The 24,531-nt window shown below is 40.3% G+C and overlaps 1 protein-coding gene across 1 annotated transcript in view; it reads right to left on the reverse strand.

The window, feature by feature from the left end:
- naaladl2 (N-acetylated alpha-linked acidic dipeptidase like 2) overlaps positions 1-24,531 on the reverse strand; it is a gene marked incomplete at both ends in the record, with an annotated part of 796,426 nt that overhangs the window by 49,201 nt on the left and 722,694 nt on the right. The window contains one exon of the mRNA XM_084012385.1: positions 8,279-8,477. Coding sequence (XP_083868511.1) covers positions 8,279-8,477 — 199 coding nt within the window. The remainder of the gene's footprint in view (positions 1-8,278; positions 8,478-24,531) is intronic.

Raw genomic sequence — 24,531 nt, forward strand, 5'->3', positions numbered from 1 at the left:
ATTATTTATTTATTTATTATTATTTTTCACACCGCTGGGATTGCAGCTGAAAGAATGAGGCTGATATTGTAATACACCACGCCATAAGAATACATCTCAGCAATACTTTAATTTTGGTGGGGCGCTAACTCTACCGCTGAGCTATCACCCACAATAACACCCTCATTAATTCAATGGAATACACAAATACTCATGCCCTTATGATGGGGCAGTTAAATTATAAGACTATTAATGATTTTTTTGCCAACTGTCCTTCCTGCATTTGGCAGCTGAACTGTGTTGCTTTTTACCTGTATTATGTTTTACTTCTTCGTATTTCTGTAAGATTATGGTTTGCTCCTCGTTGGTGAAATATGCCGCTCTGCTGCCCGTTGACTGATCCAGGCTAATCTTTGATTGGTCAAATGCTGCAAACCCCGCCTCTTATGTGCACCCGCTCTAATCTTGGAAGTCGTGCCTCTTTGGAGGGTGCGTTTGTGTTATCAACACGTGTACCATTTTTCAGTGGAGCATTGGGGCTGCTACCGTGCTCTTGTGGGCTGAACAAAAAAGTGGCCTCTGCCATATTACATTTACTACCAGTTTAGCTACACAGTGTGACTTGGCTAACAGCGGTAATGCTTCACTGTCTCTTTCCCTCCCTTTGTTGCTCGACAGGAGCTGTCCAGCCTAAAGCAGCTGGCAGGTGGTGAAGCCCCCTCCTTCACTGGTCCCTTACTGTTTGCACCTGGGTGTGTTTTTGGGGGATTTGGTCCACGTGTGGTGTTTCAGGATCCCCTTCTCCTTCATCCATTCCTCTGTGCCCCCATGGTCCATGCCATACTGTCCATGTGTTTTGAGCTATGATTTTGATCTGTATCTGCTGAAGTTGTTGTATTACTACTGGATCTTTTCATTGTTAATACAATCATTGCTATTTTGTGGAATCATATCTCTGATCCTTGTTGGTGTATTTGTGTCCTTGGTTGGTTTAAAGTAGTTACCACTTAGATAATATTTCATTTGGGTGCAAATCCGTCACATGGGGAAAGACCAGGGTCAGAAAAAAAGGGATTCTGTATAGCTGATGAGTTGCAGGCCCCAGACCGCTAGAGAATCACCTTTGGCTGTGATGGACTAAAGAGAACTCGTAGAAAGATAAGAAATGGGTACCCTTGCTAGCAAAGCAGAGAGAGGTGCAAAGCATGTCCAAATCGTAGATGAAACGGCTCCATATGGGCAATATACAGTATGTTCAAAACTGATGGACCAAGGAGTTGTGAACAGTTGCAAATCTGGGGACCAGACACCACAGACATTAACCTTACAATGAACAATGGCAACAACATTAATGTCCATTATAGTTAGGAGGCTATCTTAATGCTACTTGCTTGGATGACTTTTCCATTTAATGTGAGTATTGAATGCTCAAAGGGAGGACATGCTGCAAAATGTATACATGCAGCAAATTTCTTAGGTCTTAACAGGTGTCCCTTCAACATCAGTCATGTCTATGGGTGATGTTGAAACTTTGGAAATGTATTAACTCATGAAAATCATGAGCGTGTTGTAGTCCTGCTCAATGTGTTAAGTGTCCTGAGATGATTTCTGTTGTGATATGACACTATAAATAAAATTGAATTGAATGTGAGAGGGGAGGAAACAGGTTGGGCAGGAAGAGGGAGAGTTTATAAAAGGGAGTGGGAAGCACACCTAGGTTATTGGTTGAATAGTCAAAGAAAGTTGGAAGAAGAACTCAAAAGGATTGAGGAAAAGATGGCCGCGGTGCTCAGAGAATCCAACCTGACTTTCACTAAGGATTCAATCATTTCACCTCGACCACATAGACCAAGTGCCAACATTTTAAACGTGTGAGCTTGATGCTGCAGAGCTCCATCACCGAGGCGGACATGGACGCGGTGGCTCCGTCTCTATAGCCTTTTATGAATGGATCATTCCTGTGCAGCTGAAAACAGCAATGGGCGCATAGACCTGCATGGAATTTGCCTCCATTTTTTCCCCAAGACTTTTAGACACGAATGCTGCGCATGATCCGTGTCTTCACTGCAATTCTATGTTTTTCGTTTTGTTAAAAGGCAATAAAGGGAATTGTCTGGACATTTTAGTAGGCCTACCACTGATGATTACCCAAATGGAGTCCAAGCTGTCCAGCTCCAACTCCACCACATCGAGAACCTCATGGATGTTGTCCTTCAGCGGCAAACTCTGCTCCTCTCCCGGCTAGATGTGCTACAGCAGGACGTGCCTCACAGCCCTGCCAGCCCGACAGATGCCGAAAATCCAGGCCCATCGGATGTTTGTCCTCGGCCCTGGACGTCCGTCGTGAAGAAACAAGGACGGATTTCTCTCTCGCTGTTTTCACCAGATGGAGACGATGACTCTTTTCCACTGTCAAACTTTTTTTCACCGCTGGAAAAGCTAACAGAGCTAGCGGCTCCATCGACTGCTCCGGAGCAGCTAATCCCGACCCGCTCCAACTTGAAAGGAAAGCGTCGCATATCCCCAATAAACACCGAATCTCAGGAAAAACGCCGTCGATGTTTTTCTCCCCCTGCCACTCTGATTTCCGAGCGTTTTCCTCCTGGCCCCCTGCCATCGTCTCACCTGCCCAGCGGAGCACCAGCAACAGCGGCGGCCAGTGATGACGTCATCGGAAGCAGTCACTCACCAGTTGCAGTTGTCTCAATCGACTCTCCTGGCCAGAGCGCAATCCCAGCTACCGCCCCTAGCGGCATTCTGCAACATCACTCCTCCAAGCTCTCTGTCTACAGTGATGGTTGCAAGAACAGACAACCGAAGATCCTCATTATTGGTGACTCCATAACAAGATCCATTGAGCTTCCTGGCGCAATCACTTACTGTCTTGCTGGTGCCAAAGCTGCGGATCTAAATGAACTGATCCCAGTGCTCACAGACCTCCACCCTTCTGTCCACACACTGATTGTACATGTGTGCACAAATGATGTTATGCTCAGACAATCAATTGCACTTCGCGACCAATTAGAGTCTCTCGCAGTCACAATTCAGAGCCTTGGTAAAACCTGCATTTTTTCTGGTCCCATTCCCACTACTTCAAAGAGCCCTGAGCGCTTCAGTCGCTTATACAGTGTACATGACTGGTTGAAATCCTTTTGCACAGCAACCGGGCATGGCTTTATCAGTAACTTTGACTGTTTTTGGACCGGACATGACCTTTACAAACCTGATGGTCTGCATCCAAATAAAAAAGGCACCAAACAACTCATACAAAATTTCATAAACCATATTGCTTTTAACTCTGATTGATACACACCTCAGCATGACCCTGCTCAAGAAACCACTCCTAACCAAAATGAAGAGCATCTCCCTCCGGGTCCTGCTGACTTCTTCCTCCAAGACATACCCACCAGGATCTCACTAAATCGTGCCACTTCCCAATACAGCTGTATGAAAAATTTCACTATAAGACCAAATTTAGTTTGCATTCCACTCTCTGTAACATATAAGCCTAAACTCGCTTCAGATCATCATCAATCACTCTTTTCAACTGCCACTGCTAAGGCCATCCACAGCCATGCTGCAGTTTTCTGTCTTCTTAATGTCAGGTCTCTTGCAAACAAGTCCTTTTTGTGCCAAGATCTCATCATGTCTAACAATATTGACTTCTTCTTTATCACAGAGTCCTGGTTAAGCCCTGGTTACTCCATTCCACTTACTGAAACATGTCCCCCTAACTATTCATGTCTTAGTCAACCCAGACTGTCTGGTCGTGGAGGTGGGGTAGCTATAAATGCTCCCCTGTCTCCCTCAATACTTTCTCCTCCTTTGAGTCTCTGGGTTTTTTGCTAAATGGCCAACATCCTATATTGTGTGTTTTAGTTTATAGGCCGCCTAAGACGAACACTGTTTTCATTCAAGAATTCTCTGAATTTCTTTCTTCAATTATGCCCAATTATGACAAAGTACTCATTGTAGGTGATTTTAATATTCACGTCTGTTGTCCCTCCACATCTTGTTTTACCACAGATTTTATTACCCTTCTGGAGTTGTTTAATCTTGAGCAACTGGTTAAAAATCCAACTCACAATAAGGGGCATACTCTAGACCTTGTAATGTCTCACGGTGTCTCCCTGGATAATTTTGAATTACTTGACTTTAATGTCTCCGATCACAAAGCTGTCATCTTCCATACTCTTCTTCTGCCTCCTGCTGTCAAGCCTTCTACTTGTACCCACTCTCGGTTTTTTAATTCTGAATCGGCTAGCCATTTCAACAATATGTTCTTAGCTGCCCCAACCAGTAACAGACCTAACCACAAAAATGTATCTGTAGATGATCTGCTGGACCATTTTAACAGCACGTGTTTGACAGTCCTTGATGAAATTGCCCCCGTCAAAAGTAAACGAACTAAACAAGTGCCCTCCCCTGGCTTAATGAGTACACTATGAGTTAGCCTTCCACCCAACCAGCCGATTGAAGCCTCCACTGAAAGATGTGAGCAGTTTCTCCATCACTTTATCAACAAAATAGACGACATTAGACGGTGTATCACTCCTCTGTCAAGAAATCTTCCCACTCTTACAGAACCATCCACAACTCTGTCCCACTTTAAGCAAATCTCTCTGTCAGATTTAGAGGAGCTAATTAACCATCTAAATTCCTCCACCTGTCAGTTAGACACTATCCCAACTAGATTTCTCAAAGAGGTATTTCAGACAGTCAGCCCCCGAATTCAGTCCATTATCAACTGTTCACTAACTACTGGCTCCTTCCCACTAGGCTTCAAAAAAGCCATCGTCCGTCCTTTTCTGAAGAAACCCACCCTCGACCCTTTTGTTTTAAACAATTTTAGACCAATTTCAAACCTACCTTTTTTATCTAAAATTTTAGAAAAGTGTGTTGCATCTCAACTTATCACTTACATGAATAGCTGTAGTATCTTTGAAAAATATCAATCTGGATTTCGGACCCACCACAGCACAGAAACAGCTCTCATTAAAGTCACAAATGACTTATTGCTCACTGCTGATTCTGGGGCCTGTTCAATCCTAATTTTACTAGATTTAAGTTCTGCATTTGACACTGTTGACCATGAAATCCTCTTAAACCGCCTGGAAAATCACGTTGGTATCAACGACACCGCCCTTGCGTGGTTTCGTTCTTACCTCTCCGACAGATCTTTTTCGGTTGTGATGGGGGATTTCTCCTCATCAATTGCCCCATTTTTATCTGGTGTTCCCCAGGGGTCAATTCTCGGTCCACTGCTTTTTTCTATATACATGCTTCCCTTGGGTGAAATTATTAACAATCATAAAATTAACTTTCATTTTTACGCAGACGACACGCAACTGTATCTACCGCTTTCTGGCAACAACACTGATGAATGTGCCAGAATTCTCGCCTGTCTTCATGATATTAAATGTTGGATGTCTCAAAACTTCCTCCAGCTGAATGAATCCAAAACAGAATTCATTCTTTTCGGACCCCCCAACCAAACCAGTAATCTAAAAAATAATTTTGGTCCATTGTCCTCTAACATTAAACACTCTGCCCGAAACTTGGGCGTTATCTTTGACTCAGAGCTGTGCTTTGAGCAACAAATCACCAAGGTAATTCAATCCTGTTTCCTGCAAATCAGAAACATTGCTAAGGTTAAACCCTTCCTTTCCCAAGCAGACCTTGAAAAAGTCATTCACGCATTTGTTTCCTCCAGGCTGGATTATTGTAATTCGCTATATGCAGGACTGAGTCAAAAGGCCATCTCCCGTCTCCAGCTTGTCCAGAATTCAGCTGCGCGACTTTTAACCAATACAAGGAGACAAGACCACATAACACCTGTCCTTGCCACTCTGCACTGGCTACCAGTTAAATTTAGGATTGATTTTAAACTATTACTCATTACTTTTAAAGCCCTACATGGCCTTGCCCCCTCTTTTATCTCAGAGCTACTTCTACCCTACGAGCCCAGTCGCTGTCTGCGCTCCTCCAGGTTGACCCTTCTAACTGCTCCCACAGCCCGCCTAGCTTCTAAAGGTGATCGGGCATTTTCTATTAGAGCCCCACAGCTGTGGAACTCCCTGCCTGAGGAGCTAAGGTCAGCAAATTCACTGCCCTCTTTTAAGTCAGGTCTTAAAACCTACTTTTACAGGAAGGCTTTTTTAGAGTAGCTCTGGTGTTTGCCCCCTTATTGTTTTAATTGTTTTATTTTTTATTTTTTTTTATGTTTTACTCCATCTATTGTATTTGCTCTATTGTCAATATGATTATTGTTTTATGCCTTTAACCTGACTGTTTTATCTCACTCTGCAAAGCAGATCAGGTTTTTGTGGTTTTATGTTTTTTTTTTTTTTTTAATTGTTGGTGATGACGATGTTATTTTTACTTGATCTGTAAAGCACTTTGTAACTGTGTTTTGAAAGGTGCTATACAAATAAAGTTTATTATTATTATTATTATTATTATTATTATTATTATAAGCTACGTCATTATAATGACCACTGATGATTGAGTTTATATGATAAATTAATTTAGTAATTGTTTGAGTTATGGAGAAGGGGTTGGATCTATTTCACTGCTTTTTGGAGATTTAATATTTGTTCATGTTAATTATGAATGTTGTTCATAATCAAGAACTAATTTTTTGACAGTTTGCTGTAATTACATTTTATTTTATTTGTTGCTTTAGTTACCTTTTTGTTAAAACATCTTTAACATGATTAAATTAAACATTAGACATGAAATGATCACCGTCTACACACATTTATCAACACAATTCCAATTAATATATGTCTGCATGAAAGTAGTTAAATATGCAAATAGGTATATCGTTTGTTTTCATGAACAACCGAGGTGTGTCTCACTTTAAATGTTGCTTTCACAAGGAATTGTGGGTCGGCGTGATCTCCTTTCCTTTGGTAAAGGAACGTGTGTTGTGTCTGATGCTAAAGGAGATCTGAAAGGAAGCATTGAACTCCTTTCCTTTGCATTTAGAGAATTTGAATGGCTCTCATCATGGCGGCCACTTGTTTACTTACTTATTTCCAGGTCACTTGTTCAGTTAGGAACCTTCCTAAGAGAAAAGACAATTCAACTGCAGCCCTTTCACCCTACAGTGACACACCTGAGAGAGCAGCTGAGACCAGCCTTTCATTGGTGTTTGATTTGTAGGACCCCTTCTTTTAAAAAAAAAAATATTGTCATAAAAGTTAATTTGTAGAACAATTATATATTGATTGTGCTCATTCCATTAAAGATTTTAATAAATAGTGGTTAAAAATGTAATTTATTAGACTCATTTGGTGAGGGACTTAACTTTGAGTGATTGCTGAGGCACATCAGCCAAGATCAATATGCACAAGCATCATGTAGACATGTTGAATTTGTTTATGAGTCCATTTTTAGATCCAGGCTTGTACGCTACATTATTTGTATATTGTATGTTTTTGTAAGATGTGTTTTCTTTATGTGAAGTTTTCTTTTGTATATTAATGTGCTTCTTTTCTTTTAAATTACAGGCAAATGCACCCTGAAAGGAGCCAACCACTGTTATATTATAGCTTGTTTTAATTCGCTGTTAATTGATACAAGCCATATTTATTTATTGTGGGTTTTCTCATTTAAGAGGGGGGCAATGTAATTGATGACTATTTAATTTTAAACACTGCCCTTTATTAGCTCCCCTGATTGAATGTTCCAGGCCCACATTGGTCCTTTTTAATTCAACCTATTGTGTCGTTTCCATACCACCCCTCCATCCGTGTATTACTTTGGATGACGTGGAGCTTTACTTTGTGTTTACATTATATTTTAAAATAAACTATTTATTTCTGATTCAGCAGTCTCTGGTTCTAGTTAATTCTGGATTTTGTGTTTAAGTATCACTAGGTCACATCCATATCTGTGTAACATCTTCAGAAAAAAGAGAGTTGTAGGGCCTATTTTAGGGTTGTGCCCTACAAGTGTCAGACAAACTAGAGACTGTAAGATCTATGGTTGAAGCATGTTCACAATAAATGAAGCGAAAGACAGACTCAGGGCTTCCAGCCTTTTACATGTTATGCTACTGATTGTGTGCCCAACTGCAGATGTGAATAAAGCTCAGAGAGACACTTTGCAATTTTGATTTTTGGCAGAAATTGCAAAATTAGTCAGCTCAGATAAATAACCTTCTAATCATCTAATTTACAATAAATTCAATGAAATTCAAGATTTAAACTTCAATAACATAATTTCATAATAAAAAAAAACTGAGCAGTTTGCATTCCTAGGTTGAAACTCTAAGATAGTAATTGTGTCCTACCTGTACACTCCAGGCAGTGTCTGTGGGATGAGGAAGCTCTTCTCCAGGTCACGGAGTACATCATTCAACATCCGCAGGTGGGAAGGGTCGCGCTCTTTTGGGTCATTTGCCGGCCGCATGGTTTCTGACTGGAAGAAGGCTGCGTGGTCTCTCAGAGAGGAGGCTGATGACAGCATGAGCTGGTTTACCATACCCTTGTCTAGACACATATGGAACAGGAAGAAGACAAAGTAACAAAAACTCATAACAAACTTAATTTACCATGAAGACTATTATTTAAGTCTTAATAGTTATTGACTTAAATACATAGTAATGAGCATGGGATAAAAGGACTAGATAGGAAAGAACATTCAACCTGTAAGCAATAGACATTTGGCCTCATACCAATATCTCACCAAGTTTTATTTTCTCGTAAATTTGTTCTTAAGAAACTTCCTAAGAGGAGATTCCTCAGATACATGACGTGTTCTTAAACCGTAGAAATGTTCACATCTGTGTTCTTATGATAAATCCCAGGTCTTTATCAATTGAAATTGCGTGCCTTCCTAATCAGAATATGTAAACGCCCCGTTACTAGACACACAGACCTTGAGAAGAAAAGTTGAGATGGAAGTAAAGAATGGGGAAACAACAATCTAGATGGTGGACAACAATGGTGGAGGCAGCCTCCTGCTGCAGGAAGTAAACAGCAAATGAGACGTTGTATTCTGTAGTGTGGATATAAAATAACACTAAAACAAGATTCATGAGATGCTTCTACTTTTAATTTGACGTCAAATCTGAGGCAAAAAAAAGAAGAGAGATGCCGACCACTGGAGGTGGAAAGGCTATCGGTTTAAAATGCTGAGACACTTAAAGAAATTAATACAACTCTTAGAAAAAATAAAGATGCACTGAAACGTCTTGAGTGATGTGTATCTTTCTTGAGATTCATTCATTCAATTAACTCCAATTCACCTAATTGTCTTTTTTTTGTGAAATTTCAAATGGTCACTTAAACTTCAACAATAGACTGGAAACATGACTAATGTGAGAAATATCTCTTATTAATACCACATGAATCGTGATTAGATATCATTATCCAGATAACATATCCAGATACAGATTGCTAGTTATTAACGTGCAAATGGGATCTATGTTTTGTAATATTTGCTAATCAGTAGTGCAATATTTCGTAAAGCAAGGGGAACAAGGGTAATATTCAAATGTATGCTGCCATTACCCACTAAACATAGGACGTCTGATGGATGTGCAGATCATGTTTATATTGTCGTTTACATGACGTGCAAACTAGGTCTGCTATTTGGACGTCTAACCACACTTGGATGTCAATAATTGGTTCAACATTTGGACGTCATGATAGATTACTTATTTGGACATCTTGAAGCTGTAGTCTACGGTTTTTCAATTGAGCCAAAATTTAGCAAATAGTAGCCATGCGGTCCGCGGGGGGGACTAAGCGGCGTCCTGTCTGAGTTTATACACGGAGGGAATGTTCCCATTCATTGTCTATGTAAGAAGCCGTGCAATGCTGTTGCGGCGAGTTTCGAGAGACGGAGCCGCCGCCCGCAAGCTCTCAATAATCTTTTAAACTGACCGTTGTCGATCATATTTCGGTGAACTATTTTCGTAAAATAAGAGGGAGGTGGGTATGGAGTTAGATTTGTGTCTTTATGACATGCGAGAAAATAAATGATCTGAGAGAAAAAAAAATATTTGAGAGAAAAAATTATCACACTGATAGCAAAAGATAATAATATTTGAGACTAAAAAAAGTTTTGAGAGAAAGTATTTTTTCATAGAACAAAAAATATATACATTTTTAAAATTATTTCTGAGAGAAAAAAAATCTCTCTCAAAATATTTTTTTTTAACTCTCCAATATAGATTTTTTGCTATCAGTGTGAACATATTTTCTCTCAAAACGTTTTTCTTCTCGCTCTCAAAACCTTTGCTCTCGAAGCAATTTCTTCTCGTGTCAGGATTTTGCTCACGCCGTGAAAATGATGTCAGGGGCGGGGCCACGTTCCTATTGGCCGGTCGGGTGAGCCCGACGAGCCTCCTATTGGCCGGTCGGGTGAGCCCCGTCTTGGGAGTCTTGGGAGATCTACTCAACTTCCCCAAAATGCATTGCGGCTCGTCTGACTTCTGAAAAGTTTTGGATAATGGCCGACGATTGCGACAGCCCGCCACAAACCGCGTACACATGTAAGTATACTGTAACACGATTTTTATGTTTCCAGCTGACTTTTAAATCGTATTGATAATGAACGTTACTTTATTGTTTTTGGAATTGTACGTTAACGTTACGAATCGAAGGTCCTGCCAGCCGGCTAGCCTACTGACGGTAATTTACCATAGAGGTTAGCGAGCGTAACCGAAGCGGCAAATGTGCCGTTTTTACCGACGTTAACTAAGAATATAGTGCTTATGTTAAAACGTGGTTATATATTTACTAACGGCGGTAAATAACGCGGTGCACCGTTCGTTAAAGGGACGGATGCAGACACAGAGCGCCTCATCTGGTGGAGGGAACGATGAGACGTTCACCGGCAGGAGGAATGCTGCTCTGAGAGGCTTCACTTAAAAAATGTGGTGTTAAATGTTATAATTCTCATATGCAGGGCTTAACTACTACTGTTGCATATTAAGCTACTCAATGATATAAGGTTGAACACCAGCGTATATAGATGGGAGATGTCCTGCTCTCCTGAGATGTCTACCTGAAACGTTCTGTTGAACATGAATGAAGTTGTCTTTCTTATTAATAATCAGGCAAAGTCAGTGCTGGGTAATATCTACAATGTGTTAAAACATCAGAGTCCATTAAGTTTATCCCATGTGGAACAGTATTACTGTCCATATTCTAATATATGACTAGTGGTGATAGTTGATCTAAACAATGATTACGATAAGTGTTTGTATGTATGTATATGTTGTTTATAGGAACTGACAGTGTCAGCACTGAGGGAGGAGAGGTCACTGCTGCACACTGGAAGTGTTTATGGTCATGGATGAGGTGATGGAGCAAAGACCTGCTATTACTCCACTACACCCCATCTCCTCAGCCATGATGCCAACCACTGCAGCAGGGTCTCTCCTTCAGAGCAGGAGGGAAATAGACCTGCAGGCCTAAAACATGAGTCAACAATCATATATATTCAGATATTTATTATTTAGATTTGTACACAACCTAATAATTGTAAAACATTTAACAGGAAACATTTGTCTGTAAGAACTACTGTGTGGTATTACTTATAAACTGCACTACTGATAAACACAAATAAAACCTCAACAATAATCATGTTCCTGCAACACAGGGATCTGGACATTTGGAGCGGACACCGCAGCTACTAGCCTCTGAGAATGTCCCAGGACTGCTGGAGTGGCTCGTTGACTTCGTCGCTGTCACCCCCATCACCACCGTGGAACTATGGACATGGAACCCATCTGTTCTGTTAGTAAGCAGTGGACGAGGTTCTCCGTGGAACGCCTTGAAAGACAGAAGTCCTTCCTTAAATCCCCTTACCCGAAGTAGAGGCCCATCGGGGGAACATGAGGATTGACCTGCAGTACGGCCGTCTGGCACCAACCTGTAACAGAAAACATCAGATATTACATTTATTCTGAATGCTTTCCTATTCATTTGTTGATAAACTACTTATTTCTTCTTATCATACACGTATTGCAACCTGTATATATAACATGGATTTGTCTAATAAATTATTCACTAATATCCCACTTGCTTGTACATGTTTATTTTTAATCACACCAAACTCATACATGATATTATTAAAACCACTTATATTAGCCTACATGTAGCCTACATTTGTTTATGCATGCATATGCACATCTATTGATAATCAAATAATAAAGGAACGTATTTAAACCAGATAAGTCATATTACTTACTTCAGAGGGAAATCCAAATTCCATGTGCATGTGAATAATGTAGCTCCTCCGACGGGCAGATTGCCTCCATCTTCTTCGCGGTGAAGGTTGCTGGTGTTCCGTGGTCAGAGGTATAATACGATCTATGAACGGACGATTAATGATCGATAAAAGCTGCTTAATAGTCGCGATCGATGGCGAGTGAAGAAGCTACTCAGGTAAGAGGAAGAAAGAGGGAAAGCGTGGGAGCGCGCATATAAACTGTAGAAAACATTTGACAATTGTAATTTGACTTTAAAATATTTAGAAATATTTAATTAAGTGTAATAATAATCATGCTTTATATTTTGATAAGTAATTTCCATTAAACGGGAGCTAGAACCGCTAATGTAATCGATTCAGTTACGTGAGAGAAGATGAGGACGAGATGTCAATAAAGTTAAAAAACAAAAAAAATGTAGTATGATATGTGTAAACTTCCATGTGAACAGCAGCATACTCAAACGGTCATTTAGTAGGCAGTATGCAGTAACTACACGTTGAGTATGTAGTAGGCAGTACGTTAGTATGGCATTTCAAACACAGCCCATGCCTGTGAATCGACAATGGCGTAATGATTCAGTTCGACTCCCAAGACGGGGCTCACCCGACCGGCCAATAGGAACGTGGCCCCGCCCCTGACATCATTTTCACGGTGTGAGCAAAATCCTGACACGAGAGAAAAATCCTGACACGAGAAGAAATTGCTTCGAGAGCAAAGGTTTTGAGAGCGAGAAGAAAAACGTTTTGAGAGAAAATGTGTTCACACTGATAGCAAAAAATCTATATTGGAGAGTTAAAAAAATATATTTTGAGAGCGATTTTTTTTTTCTCAGAAATAATTTTAAAAATGTATATATTTTTTATGTTCTATGAAAAAATACTTTCTCTCAAAACTTTTTTTAGTGTCAAATATTATCTTTTGCTATCAGTGTGATAATTTTTTCTCTCAAATATTTTTTTTTCTCTCAGATCATTTATTTTCTCGCATGTCATAAAGACACAAATCTAACTCCATAGTGGGAGGCTGCGAGGGGAGAACGATACAAGCTTGGAGGGGGGGATTAAGGAGCACAGAGGGGAGGTGTGTGTGCGTGTGTGTGTGTGTGTGTGTGGGGAGGGGGGGGGGGGGGCTTTTTTCAAACCTTTCAAATCGTAGACTACAGCTTTAAACAGGTGCAGGAAATTGTCATTGGCATTATGAATGTATTTATATTCATGACAAATATCAACACTGTTGTCATCAATATGATTAAAGTTGTAGAAACATTTTCATCTATTTAATTGTCTTTTAACTTAGTTCGGTTAGGTTTGCAGTTGGTTCAACCTGCGAACCTTCTGAGAACCTGTTTGCTTTTCCTAGAAAGCCCAGAGAGTCACGTCATTACGTCACTGTATACGTCTGCATACGTATGAGGTTTCCCCACTAGCGCTAACTTCAAGCATAACAACAATTTTGGACTATGTCGCTCCTAGCTTTGCGAGCCTACATCGGCATCAACACAAGACGGAAACAACACATCTGTGCTGCTTGTCTTGAACGCTGTAGACGGAGATCATGTTCGAGAAGAAAGGTAATTATATCTAAGAGGTTTTGATTCATATTAACACTGAAAGTAAGATGTTGACGCTAGCTCTAAATTTACCTAGCGCAGACTACCTGGGATCGATCACATTACAGTTAAACCAATACAAGTAAAATTAACGATACACTGATTTCTATCTTTACAGGTAACGTCAGTGTTGCAGCGGATGGCAAGACGGATGTTGCCTGTTGTCTGGGCACAGCCACGATCTCACCACTGCTAAACGTGTAATTCTACCTGCTTGGTTTCTGTTAAAAAAAAAGTTGTTTTTAAACTGTCATTACACCAGATTGTACATTTTGTTTCCATGTCGAGTTGTTGAAATACGTAAACGTGCATTTCTTGCATTGTGTTTCTCTGTTGATTAAGCATACTAAAGCAGACATGTATCTTTGGAAAATGTGCACTACAATTAGCCTTTTTACAGAGACCCTGTGGACGTCAATGTTGGACGTTCAGTAGACTTGGATGTGCAACGCGCAGCGGGTAGACCCCATAGTTTAATCTAAGTGTGTGTGTGTGTGTGTGTGTGTGTGTGTGTGTGAGAGAGAGAAAGAGAGAGAGAGAGAGAGCTACTACACAAACTGCTATCCTCATTAACCTATCAACACAAGGCTGCCTTATTTTACAGCACGTGGTACTGCAAATCAGTTACCTTGCATGTGCATGTATTCTTGACTGTATTACATGAATACAGTCAAGAATGAAAAGTCTGGATCCGGTGGGCCTGTGTTCGAAAGGCTGACATCTATGATATATGAAGACACAGGTGCATGTTCAGGTGTACAGTTTTCAATGACTTTCATTCATTTTGTCAGGAATGGATGCATTTACAGTACATGAACACAAAAATGTCATAGTTTGCAATACTTAGGTCAAGAGATACCTGAAAAAAGTTTACATGATTTTTAAAATTGACATTCAGAGATGATAATGTTGCAAGTAGGTGATACTTCATACACTGTAAGAGGCTAAACTATTATAAAAATATGAATTACATACACCTCAAATATGGATTTATTAAAATAATGAGCTGCGGTGTTGTCCCTCTCTTAAAACTGACACTCATAACAACTGGTCTCACTTCATCACAGTGTAACAAAATTATTTGAGATCTGGAAAAGTTTTTGTTCACCACTGAGATCCAGCTTCTCTCAACTGGAGAATCATCTGACACATTAGTATTTTGTTTCTTAAGTGGCTTATTTGACCAATTCAATGTTCATGTGCTTACAAAATAACAATTAGCCTCAATTTAAATGAGATTATATAGTATGCCATGAAAGAATAAAATGTTAATTATTCACAGGACTGTTTGAAAAGTTAAAGGAATATGAGGGTGGGAAACATTATGAACAAGTAGCAAGAAAAACGCTGCACTGTGTGTGTGTGTGTGTGTGCCAATATTCACACTCTTGTATTCATCAGGACATTATAGTTTTTGTTGTCTTGCCCTGGACCTGCAGTCCTTTATTCATCCACCAGATGCTCTCAGTCGTGCTCTCCTGACATCTTCCGCACTGATATACCAGTTGACACCAGTTTGTCCTTCCTCACCCACCTCCTCACATGCGTCTCAATGTCATCAGTCACACTCCACATATAGAAGTTCACCTCCCTCCCATTCTTTCTCAGATCATCATCACTATGCAGTTTCTTTCAGGCTGTCAGTTACCTGTTTGCCAGAGCCACTGCCTTTCGGACTCGTGATTGCTGTACTCTTTTGTAAAATAAATCACTGAATTGAGTTTTGTTTCCCTGTTTTGCCAATCATCACGTCTTCTCTCTTTAGTATTTGGCATCAGTAAATGACCAGAGGAGGAGGGAGCCCGTGTGAGATAGAACTTTAACTCAGCAACACTCTGGGACATGAACAATGTTCTCTTGGATGAAGTCCTTCACTGTATATACTACATCAATAGTTCTTCTGACCATTGCATATTCGCAAGTTTGGTTTATTTTATCCTGTGTCCACCACAAAAAAGGATCTTAATTGACTTTCCATGGGTATTGTTTCTGTGGTGCCGGCATGTCATTTTAACACATTAGTCATGCTCTGTTAAAAGGTTGTGGTCATTTCACATACTTCTGTGAGGTCAGGTTGTGAAAACATGTTTAGGATGTGTAGTTTTTATTTTAATAAAAAATACTGATCAATAAACCTTGAAATGTTTGTGTTTCTTTGGATCAGAGTGTGTCACAGTAGGTCGTTACCAGAGTGTTATCTGAGAGGAGGGGCAGAAATAGACAAAGAAATTGGCTCTCTCCTACAAATTTAAATAGCTCTGGCTCCTCTCTTCCAGCTGGGTCCCATCAAATATTGTAATATTGTTGTAATCCATCACATCTTTTGACACATGGGGTGGACCTGTGTGAGTGTATTTGTATTTGGGAGTCGGCCTCCTGTGATTAGAGGGACAAAAAAGAGAACCAACAAAAGGGTTTTTGTGTGATGGTTTTATTCAATGGGATATTCTTTTACTTTTCAGTTCACCAACATCTTTAGATGTTTATGAATGCTAGCATTGGGTGTTAAGGAGGAGTCGTTGATTCTCATTCAGCTATATTGATAAGGCTCTTAAAGAATCCTGGCTTGTAAGATTTTCTCTTTTTCTGGCATAGACACCTTTTATTAGCAGTGGACAGACAGGAAACACAGGAGAGAGGGGGGGGGGGGGGGGGGGGGGTGACATGCAGCAAAGGACCTCTTGCCGGGATTCAAACCGGGGTCGGCTGCGTATAGGTGTACGTTCATACATGGCACGCGCTCTAACCACTTGTCCACCAGCGCACCCTGGCTTGTATCCTTGTTGCATTATATGTAAAGGGGAGTTCACGGCAAGCGTGACACAAATTTTTGCATTGCATTTGTCGTGCGAGTTTGGTCGCAAGATCAGTTGTGTTTATTTGCGTGTTGGTTGAGTTAATTCCTGTCGCCCGGGCTGGACGCGCCGGAGAGGACAGGGGGCTTAACTCTGTATAGAGGCCGATAATGTTTCATCATTCATGGCCAAAATAAACACTTACTGCTTTGTACATGTTGTGAAAGTCCCAGACACACCGGGAAACTAAACGATGTCCTGTCTGTTTGTAACTTTTATCCAGAGGGGGATTGGTGAATCTCATAGAGCTGTATTCACTCTGAATAGCAAGCCAGACATCGGCTGGTTTACAGCAGTGGTCGCTATGAGCAGAAAGCTCATTGCGCAAAAAAGCGGCAGGTCATGTCTGTGCATTGACTTTATATGTACGTTGGTTGTGCACCCCTTTAGAGAACAAAAACAGTGAAGCAACATGTGTTGAAGACAAAAATACACACCGATGCTGTAGGAAAATGACCTACTCGATTGACTGATGTGTAATAGTTCATTACCTAACCCTGCAAGTAGTGTCACAAAGCTTCTTCACCCACATAATCACAAAGCTGATGTGACTGAGCCTCTTCACCACAGTTCAGAGAGTTCCATCCATTGTCTATTGCTTATCCTGTATTCAGGGTCGTGGGGGGGTCTGGAGCCGATCCCAGCTTATATTGGGTGAAGGCAGAGTACACCCTATACAGGTAACCAGTCTATCACAGGCTGACATGTAGAGACAGACAACCATTCACACTCACATTCACACCTACATGAATTTAGAGTCATCAATTAACCTATCCCTATCCTGCATGTCTTTGGACTGTGGGAGGAAGCCAGAGAACCCACGCTCACATGGGGACAACATGCAAACTCCACACAGAAGGAACCCGAACCCGACCCAGGAATCAAACTCGGGACCCTCTCGCTGTGAGACGACAGTGCTACCCACTACACCACCGTGCTGCCCGAGTTCAGAGAGTTGAATAATATATATATATATATATTTTTTTTTTGGATGCTCGTAGTGGACCAATCATGGAACTGCAGATGACTGGCAGTCATGAGTAGTACTACTGATGAGTAATACTATAGTCCTCAGCCAGAACCCAACCACACACACACGCATTTCTACACCCTAACATACTTCATAACTTCACATCCAACTAAAATATTCCCACTAATCTTTAGATAGACAACAACGCAGAAACATGCATGCTGTTTTTGTTGTCTGAATAACATGAATTGTAACTTGTTAGCAGCCTCTCATTTAGACACAGACAAAACTATGATTTGGTTAGCATTCAAAACCACACTGCTTTGACTACTACTACCAACACCAAATGCAGCTGGAACCCAAGAGCCTGGTCAGCTCAAGATTTCTGCCTAAAGTCTGTTAAAGCGATGGTTCGGATGGTCAACGATGTTTTTTTTAACGATGGTCAACGATGGTTTTTTAAAACACTATGGATTCTTTGAGGAAAAGCTGTTGTATTTGGTGAATTGCTCTCTTCAGACGGGTGTCTTCCCCCCCCCTTTAAAACGGCGGTGGTGAAGCCCCTTCTGAAAGGAATGATTTAGACCCCAATGTTTTAAATAACTACCGGCCTGTATCCAACTTACCATTTTTAAGTAAAATTTTAGAAAAACTTTAATCAAGTAAATGAGTTCTACCAAAGTGACAGGATTTTAAACCCTCAAAATCTGTAAAAAATCTGGGCTTGATTTTTGATTCTGAGCTCACTTTTATTCCACACATCAAAAACATAACAAAGATAGGTTTTTACCATCTTAAGAACATAGCCAGAGTCCGCCCGTTTCTCTCTCAGGCCAGCATGGAGGTGCTGATGCATGCTTTTATCTCCTGTCGTTTAGATTATTGTAATGCCCTGCTCTCTGGTCTTCCCAAAAAGAACATATACAATTTACAATTACTACAGAACTCAGCCGCACGCGTGCTGACAAGGACCAGAGGGCGGGAGCACATTACACCAGTTTTAAAATCGCTGCATTGGCTCCCTGTACGCTTCAGGATAGATTTTAAGGTTCTTTTACTAGTTTTTAAATGTCTTAATGGTCTTGGGCCTTCTTATTTATCTGCTACACTTTTACCCTATCAACCCTCACGGAACCTGAGGCCCTCCAGTGCTTGACTTTTAACCACTCACCTTTTTAATCAGGCTTTTCACTGACTTGTTTTCTAATTCCTTTTATGCTTCTTGCATTTTTTATTATTATTCATTTTTATATTATTTATTTCAGCTTATCCTGTTTTATTGTTTTATTTTATTGTTTTATTTATTGGGTCTATTTTATGCCTTTTATACATTTTACTGTTTTTATTCCCTCGGATTTTAGCTTCTATACCTTTTCTCTTATTTTACAGTTTTAGCCCCTCGGTTTTCCAGTGTTTCCTCCTGGGGGCCTACCACATCGGGAGTTGTTTCTTGTCCACCGATGGGGGTGCTGTCCTGTCGACGGCCTTGGCCCAGGTGGCTAGAGAGCTCTACACCGTGGTGTGGAGCCTCCTGTCTGCCTGGGCTGGGGTGGTCCCTGTGGCGGCACCCCCTGCAGTCATGGACCATGTGTGCACGGCCCCCAAAGGTAGCTTCTTCCTCACCTCAGATCTCAGTGCCCAGCCATGTCTCCTCAGTAACAGCTAGGGTATGTGTGTGGGTGTGTGTATGTTTGTGTGTGAATGTCTGTGAGTATGACTATGTATGTGTGTGAGTGTGTATGTCTTGGTGTATCTCTGTGTGTATATTTGTGGGGGTGGGAGGTTTAGGTTTTCATGGTGGTTCCTCATTTTTTGTTTTGTTTTTCTTTTCTTTTCTGTGAAGCACTTTGTGCTACTGCAAGGTATGAAAAGTGCCATACAAATGAAGTTGATTGATTGATTGATTGATTGATTGATTGATTGATTGATTGATTGAATTGAAATTGAAGACTGTCAGACTGTCAGACTGTCAGTACTACCATACCCGTGAGGCTTGGAGTCAGTAAGAGGTGCATATCAAAGCATATCAAAATGTTTTGTCACTGCAGTTGGAAACAAAACACTGCACCTTATTTGCTGAATTTACTAGAATCAAACTCAAAACGTTTTAGACTTGACTTAAACTTTTCTTTTCAAAACGTTATTATATATTATTGTACATTATAAGTTTTTCAAATCTTTGTTTCTATTTCAAACAATATGGCAAGTTTCTATGCATATAAATTGAAGAATTAATAAATGCTTGTATTCTAAGGGGACTAAATTGACCCAGGTTCAAGATAAGAATTCACAAAGTAAACAGACAAATAAATGACTGTCCTTCAGCGACATGTCTAGCTTGAACACGGCTCCACGTCTAGTTCCGCATCTCAGGCTTTATAAACTCAGTCTTCCATCGGCAGACCCTAAATCCTGTGGTCCAAACGCTACTGTGGCTACACTCTAGGCCACACTCCTCTCCTGCCTTCCCCTCTTTTTTCTCCAACACTTGTCCTACATCACCACTTAAGAAAAGCACAGACTAGTTCAACCAATCCTTAGCCATGGGAGGGGTATGTCCAGTTATTCACAGCTGTTCCTCATCAGCTTGATACTTCATCCAACAAGCAGGCTCAACCAACTCTGAACCTAACCCTGAACTCTGAGTCAACCAACTCTGAGATGGGCAACTGAGTTTTCGGTTCCAGAACAGCAGTTCTGAGTTAGTTCAATCAACTCTGAGTATGTAAACTCTGAGTTACGCGCGTGCCTGCCGACTCTACAAAGCCATCATCAATGGAGCTTCAATACTATGATTCACCATGGCAACTGGGAGAGAGTTATTAGATATTACTGAGTGTTTATGTAGAAAACGAGCTCATCCTTAGAAAGCCGACCAATGTAACTGCATCAAAGTAGAGATAGTTGGCGTGGCAGACATTTATGGCCCGACTTATTGTGTATAACTGAATGAAACAATAGATTGATCTAAAGGTGTTATGTCTTTATTTTCTGCCCTGCAGCACAATACTGTGGTGTAATGGTTAGCAACGGTACAGGCGACAGGGGTTCAATTCCCCGTGGTTCACAAAGTAGCACATTGTACAAATTATCATTTTCATATAGGTGTAATCCCCCAGGCACAAAAAGAAAGTGGCTTCATTTGAAAATTAAGCATAAGAATATTGCACAAATATGTAGACTAAGGCATATGATTTTAATCATGTTTCACATATTAAACAGTAAATATATGCGGCTATTTCAACAAAGAAAACTCCTGTTCGCAAAAAATCTAAAGAGCTCTGCAAAGAATTTGGATTATATCCGCAATATAAAAATGTTGGGTAACACTTTACAATAACCATCATTTATAAATGGTAAATAGACCATTTATAAATGGTAAACAGATAGTTTATTAAGGTTTAACAATCATTTATAAACAGCATATAGACCATTTATAAATGGTAAATAGATCATTTATTAATGTTTAACCATCATTTATAAATGGCAAATAGATAGTTTATTAATGTAAGTTAATAGTTACTTTACCATTAACAAACAATGAAATTATAATTAATGATATTTATTAATGATCCATGGACTATTTATTAGCGGTTTATAGTTGCACTCATTATAACATTTTTAACACTATACTAAGCATTTGTTAATGATTTATATACCTTTAAGAAATTGGTTGTAAAACATCTATTAAGATAAAATATGTAGAAGACCTGTTATTTGTAGCAATTTGTAAATGGTTAATATTTGGTTTATAAACCATCTATAAACATTACTTAGATGGTTATTGTAAAGTTGCAACTGATGTTTGTAATACTTTGTGAATGGTTTATAATTGCTTTATAAACCATCTATAAACATTACTTAGATGGTTATTGTAAAGTTGCGACTGATGTTTATAATAATTACTTAATGATTAATAAGCTGTTTGTAAACCATCAAGTTACATTTATTTGACTTTTATTTGTGATCTATAACAGAGTGATTATTTTGCATTCGTAAAAGAATAGAGTCTGATTATCGTATTGAACACGTTTATGAACAGAGAGTCAATAACATGTACCACATAAATATGGTGGTAGACAAGAATGGTGGGATTACGACACAACAATGACAACTTAATTTGAAAATTAATTGATGATACAATATTCAGGCACACTGCACTTAAAAATTACGTTGTCTACTCACCCCATTTTTCCACGAATTAACAATAATCAACAAAGCAATGAACAACATCACACACTCTGGAATGTCAATGTGTTGCCTTCTTGGCATCATTTATTTGTCTATTTGTATTGCTTTGCAATATCATGGAGCAGGCGTCCTAATGGACCATTATAGTGTTTTTTACCCAGCCATTCGTTCCACTCAATCATAATCAGGTGATCTCTTAGTAGATCCTCGGTGCGATTCCCCCAGAGTCTCCCGATGGTCTCCTTGTAGCTCCTCCAGGCCCTCTCAATGTGTTGAGTGTGGCAGCCTGTATCAGCATTGACATACTCCACGTTGTGGTTGACTGTATAATGCTTGTATCCAAATTCAGGCAGAGCCTGACGGTAGGCCCGCCACTCATCAGACAGTATTGTGGATCCCGTCCGAACATGGTGCAGAACCAGTGGGATCAGCTCTCGTCTGGTCCGTCTTTCCACCAAGCGGAGAACAGGCATTGTCTTCTGTCCTCTGTGCTTCACACCCAGCATTCCAAACACCCACTTTTTCCGTGTCCATCCACCAACCATTCTTCCACGTCCATACTGTCAAAATATTCAAATAGAACACATATTAGAAATGGTAGTTATTCACATGATGTGTGACTAATATATGGTAATCATTTGACCATTAAAACATAAAATTAAACTAATTTAATTGACTTAAATGAGTTATAAAAATTATTATATCCCTGTAAGTATGGAAATAGTTTTCTCATGACAATGTTTTCAAATTTGCTGTGAGCATTAGGTGGCAGTCTCCTTACCTGTTATTCATACAGTGACAAAAGCCCAAAGATACAGCTCCTTATGGAAAATAAATTTGTCACAATGACCTATTGAGTCCACCATTTTGGATTTTCCACCATTTCAAATGTTAAATGTAAATATAAAAGCACATCTTCCCCTACTCATACTAATGTTGACTGTACAACTGTCTCACCCAAAATTAAAACAAAATATATTTTTCCTCTTGCCCGAAGTGCTATCTGTCCACCCAGATAGTTTTGGTGTGATTTGCAGTTTTTTGGAGATATCTGCCATATAGATGTCTGCCTTCAATCCAATACAATGGAGCTAAAAGGTGCTGGGTTTGTGGCAGGAATTCCCACAGAAATTTTAGGCGTATGGCTGTTTCCACTTACCTTCCTTTTGTGTCTGAAATGGCTTTCATCGATAACCACAAACTCTTTCCGCCCTCCCATCTCTGTCCTTTTCTTCTCTTCCTTCTCTCCATTGCCTCAACACAGACATTTCGTAGCTTTTTGGCCATCTTTGACAGTGTTCTTGAACTCCCAGCAATGTCATCTATCATCATGTCGATTTGTCTCAATCGTAGGCCTTGTGCAAACCTTAAAAATACATAAAATGAAAATGTTGTTGCCTTATGCAGACAATACTTCAGTAATTACACTTGGAAGGGCATTCTTTACTATGACAATGGGCATGACAGTGATTCAAGGTACAGCCCAGCAATGTCAGCATTACTGATGTGCCTGCCCACACTTAGACAAAGTTTGATGATGATGGAACAAACTGTCATGGATTTATGATCAATATTGCCTCCCTCAGTAAAATAAATGAAATAGAAAATAATTGGAATAGAATTAATCTGAAGTTCACTAATGGTTAGTATATTGGACATCACTACACAAACTTAAAGATGTTTTTTTTTTTTTGTTTTTTTTTGTCCTACAAACCAAATTATGTTCTCCATGACTGATTTATAAAAGCAATAAAGGGTAAAACATCCAAGGGGGTGTATACTTTTTATAGCCATGCAGGGCTCCAGACTGCGACCAAATGGTCGCATTTTGCGACTTAAATCTGTGACAGTGCGATTTTTAATCTACTCGCGCATGCGCGACCAGTAAATTTGCTGTTTTTTTGTGTGTTTTTTTTTGTTTTTTTTAATATGTGTCCGAAATCATTCCCTACTCCCTACTCCCTATATAGGGGAGTTCTATGGAGGGCACTATATAGTGGACTCAAAGGCAAAATGAAAAAACACAACAAAATAAACGGACACTACTCGGGGGATTTCTTTCGGCGCCGTTGTTGACCTTTGTCCTGACGCATAATTAATACGTGTCAGATTCCGCCAACGGCTCTTAAGTCTCACGCAGAGAAATTACCAGGATAATTATTTTTTAATACATATTCGTTGCGAAAATTTACAAAACCAAAAGAACGAGTCCTCCAGCAAGAAGGGGATTCCGTGGCCGTCTCATTTCTTGAGAAAAAAATAATTTTCAATAATGAGACGATCACTACATCATACATATCATTTTTATTTTCAACGATCCCGATCGGGTCCAGGTGGACTTCAGGACCAGGTTGCAGCACTACCGGCACCCCACATCTCCGCGATCCACCAGACCTGAACAGGCTGCAGTCCGTCCCCGATCCCAAACTCCTCGGCGATCGCTCGCCACAATCTGTCCCTCATCTCCGCATCTTTATAGTTTTCAGACTGTCATACGGCGCTTTGGTTTGAGTGACGGCTTTTGACGGACGAAGACCCCGCCGCCGCCTCTCGCCGGCCGGCCAGCCACCGCAGCCTGTCGCCGGCCACTGCAGCTTATCGCCGGCCGGCCGGCCGGCCGCCACGGCCTCCACCGCCTGTCGCCGGCCACTGCAGCTTATCGCCGGCCGGCCGCCGCTCGCCCAAAGTCTCGTAT

Source organism: Eutrigla gurnardus, assembly GCF_963514095.1.
Source record: "Eutrigla gurnardus genome assembly, chromosome: 6".
Lineage (NCBI taxonomy): Eukaryota > Metazoa > Chordata > Actinopteri > Perciformes > Triglidae > Eutrigla > Eutrigla gurnardus.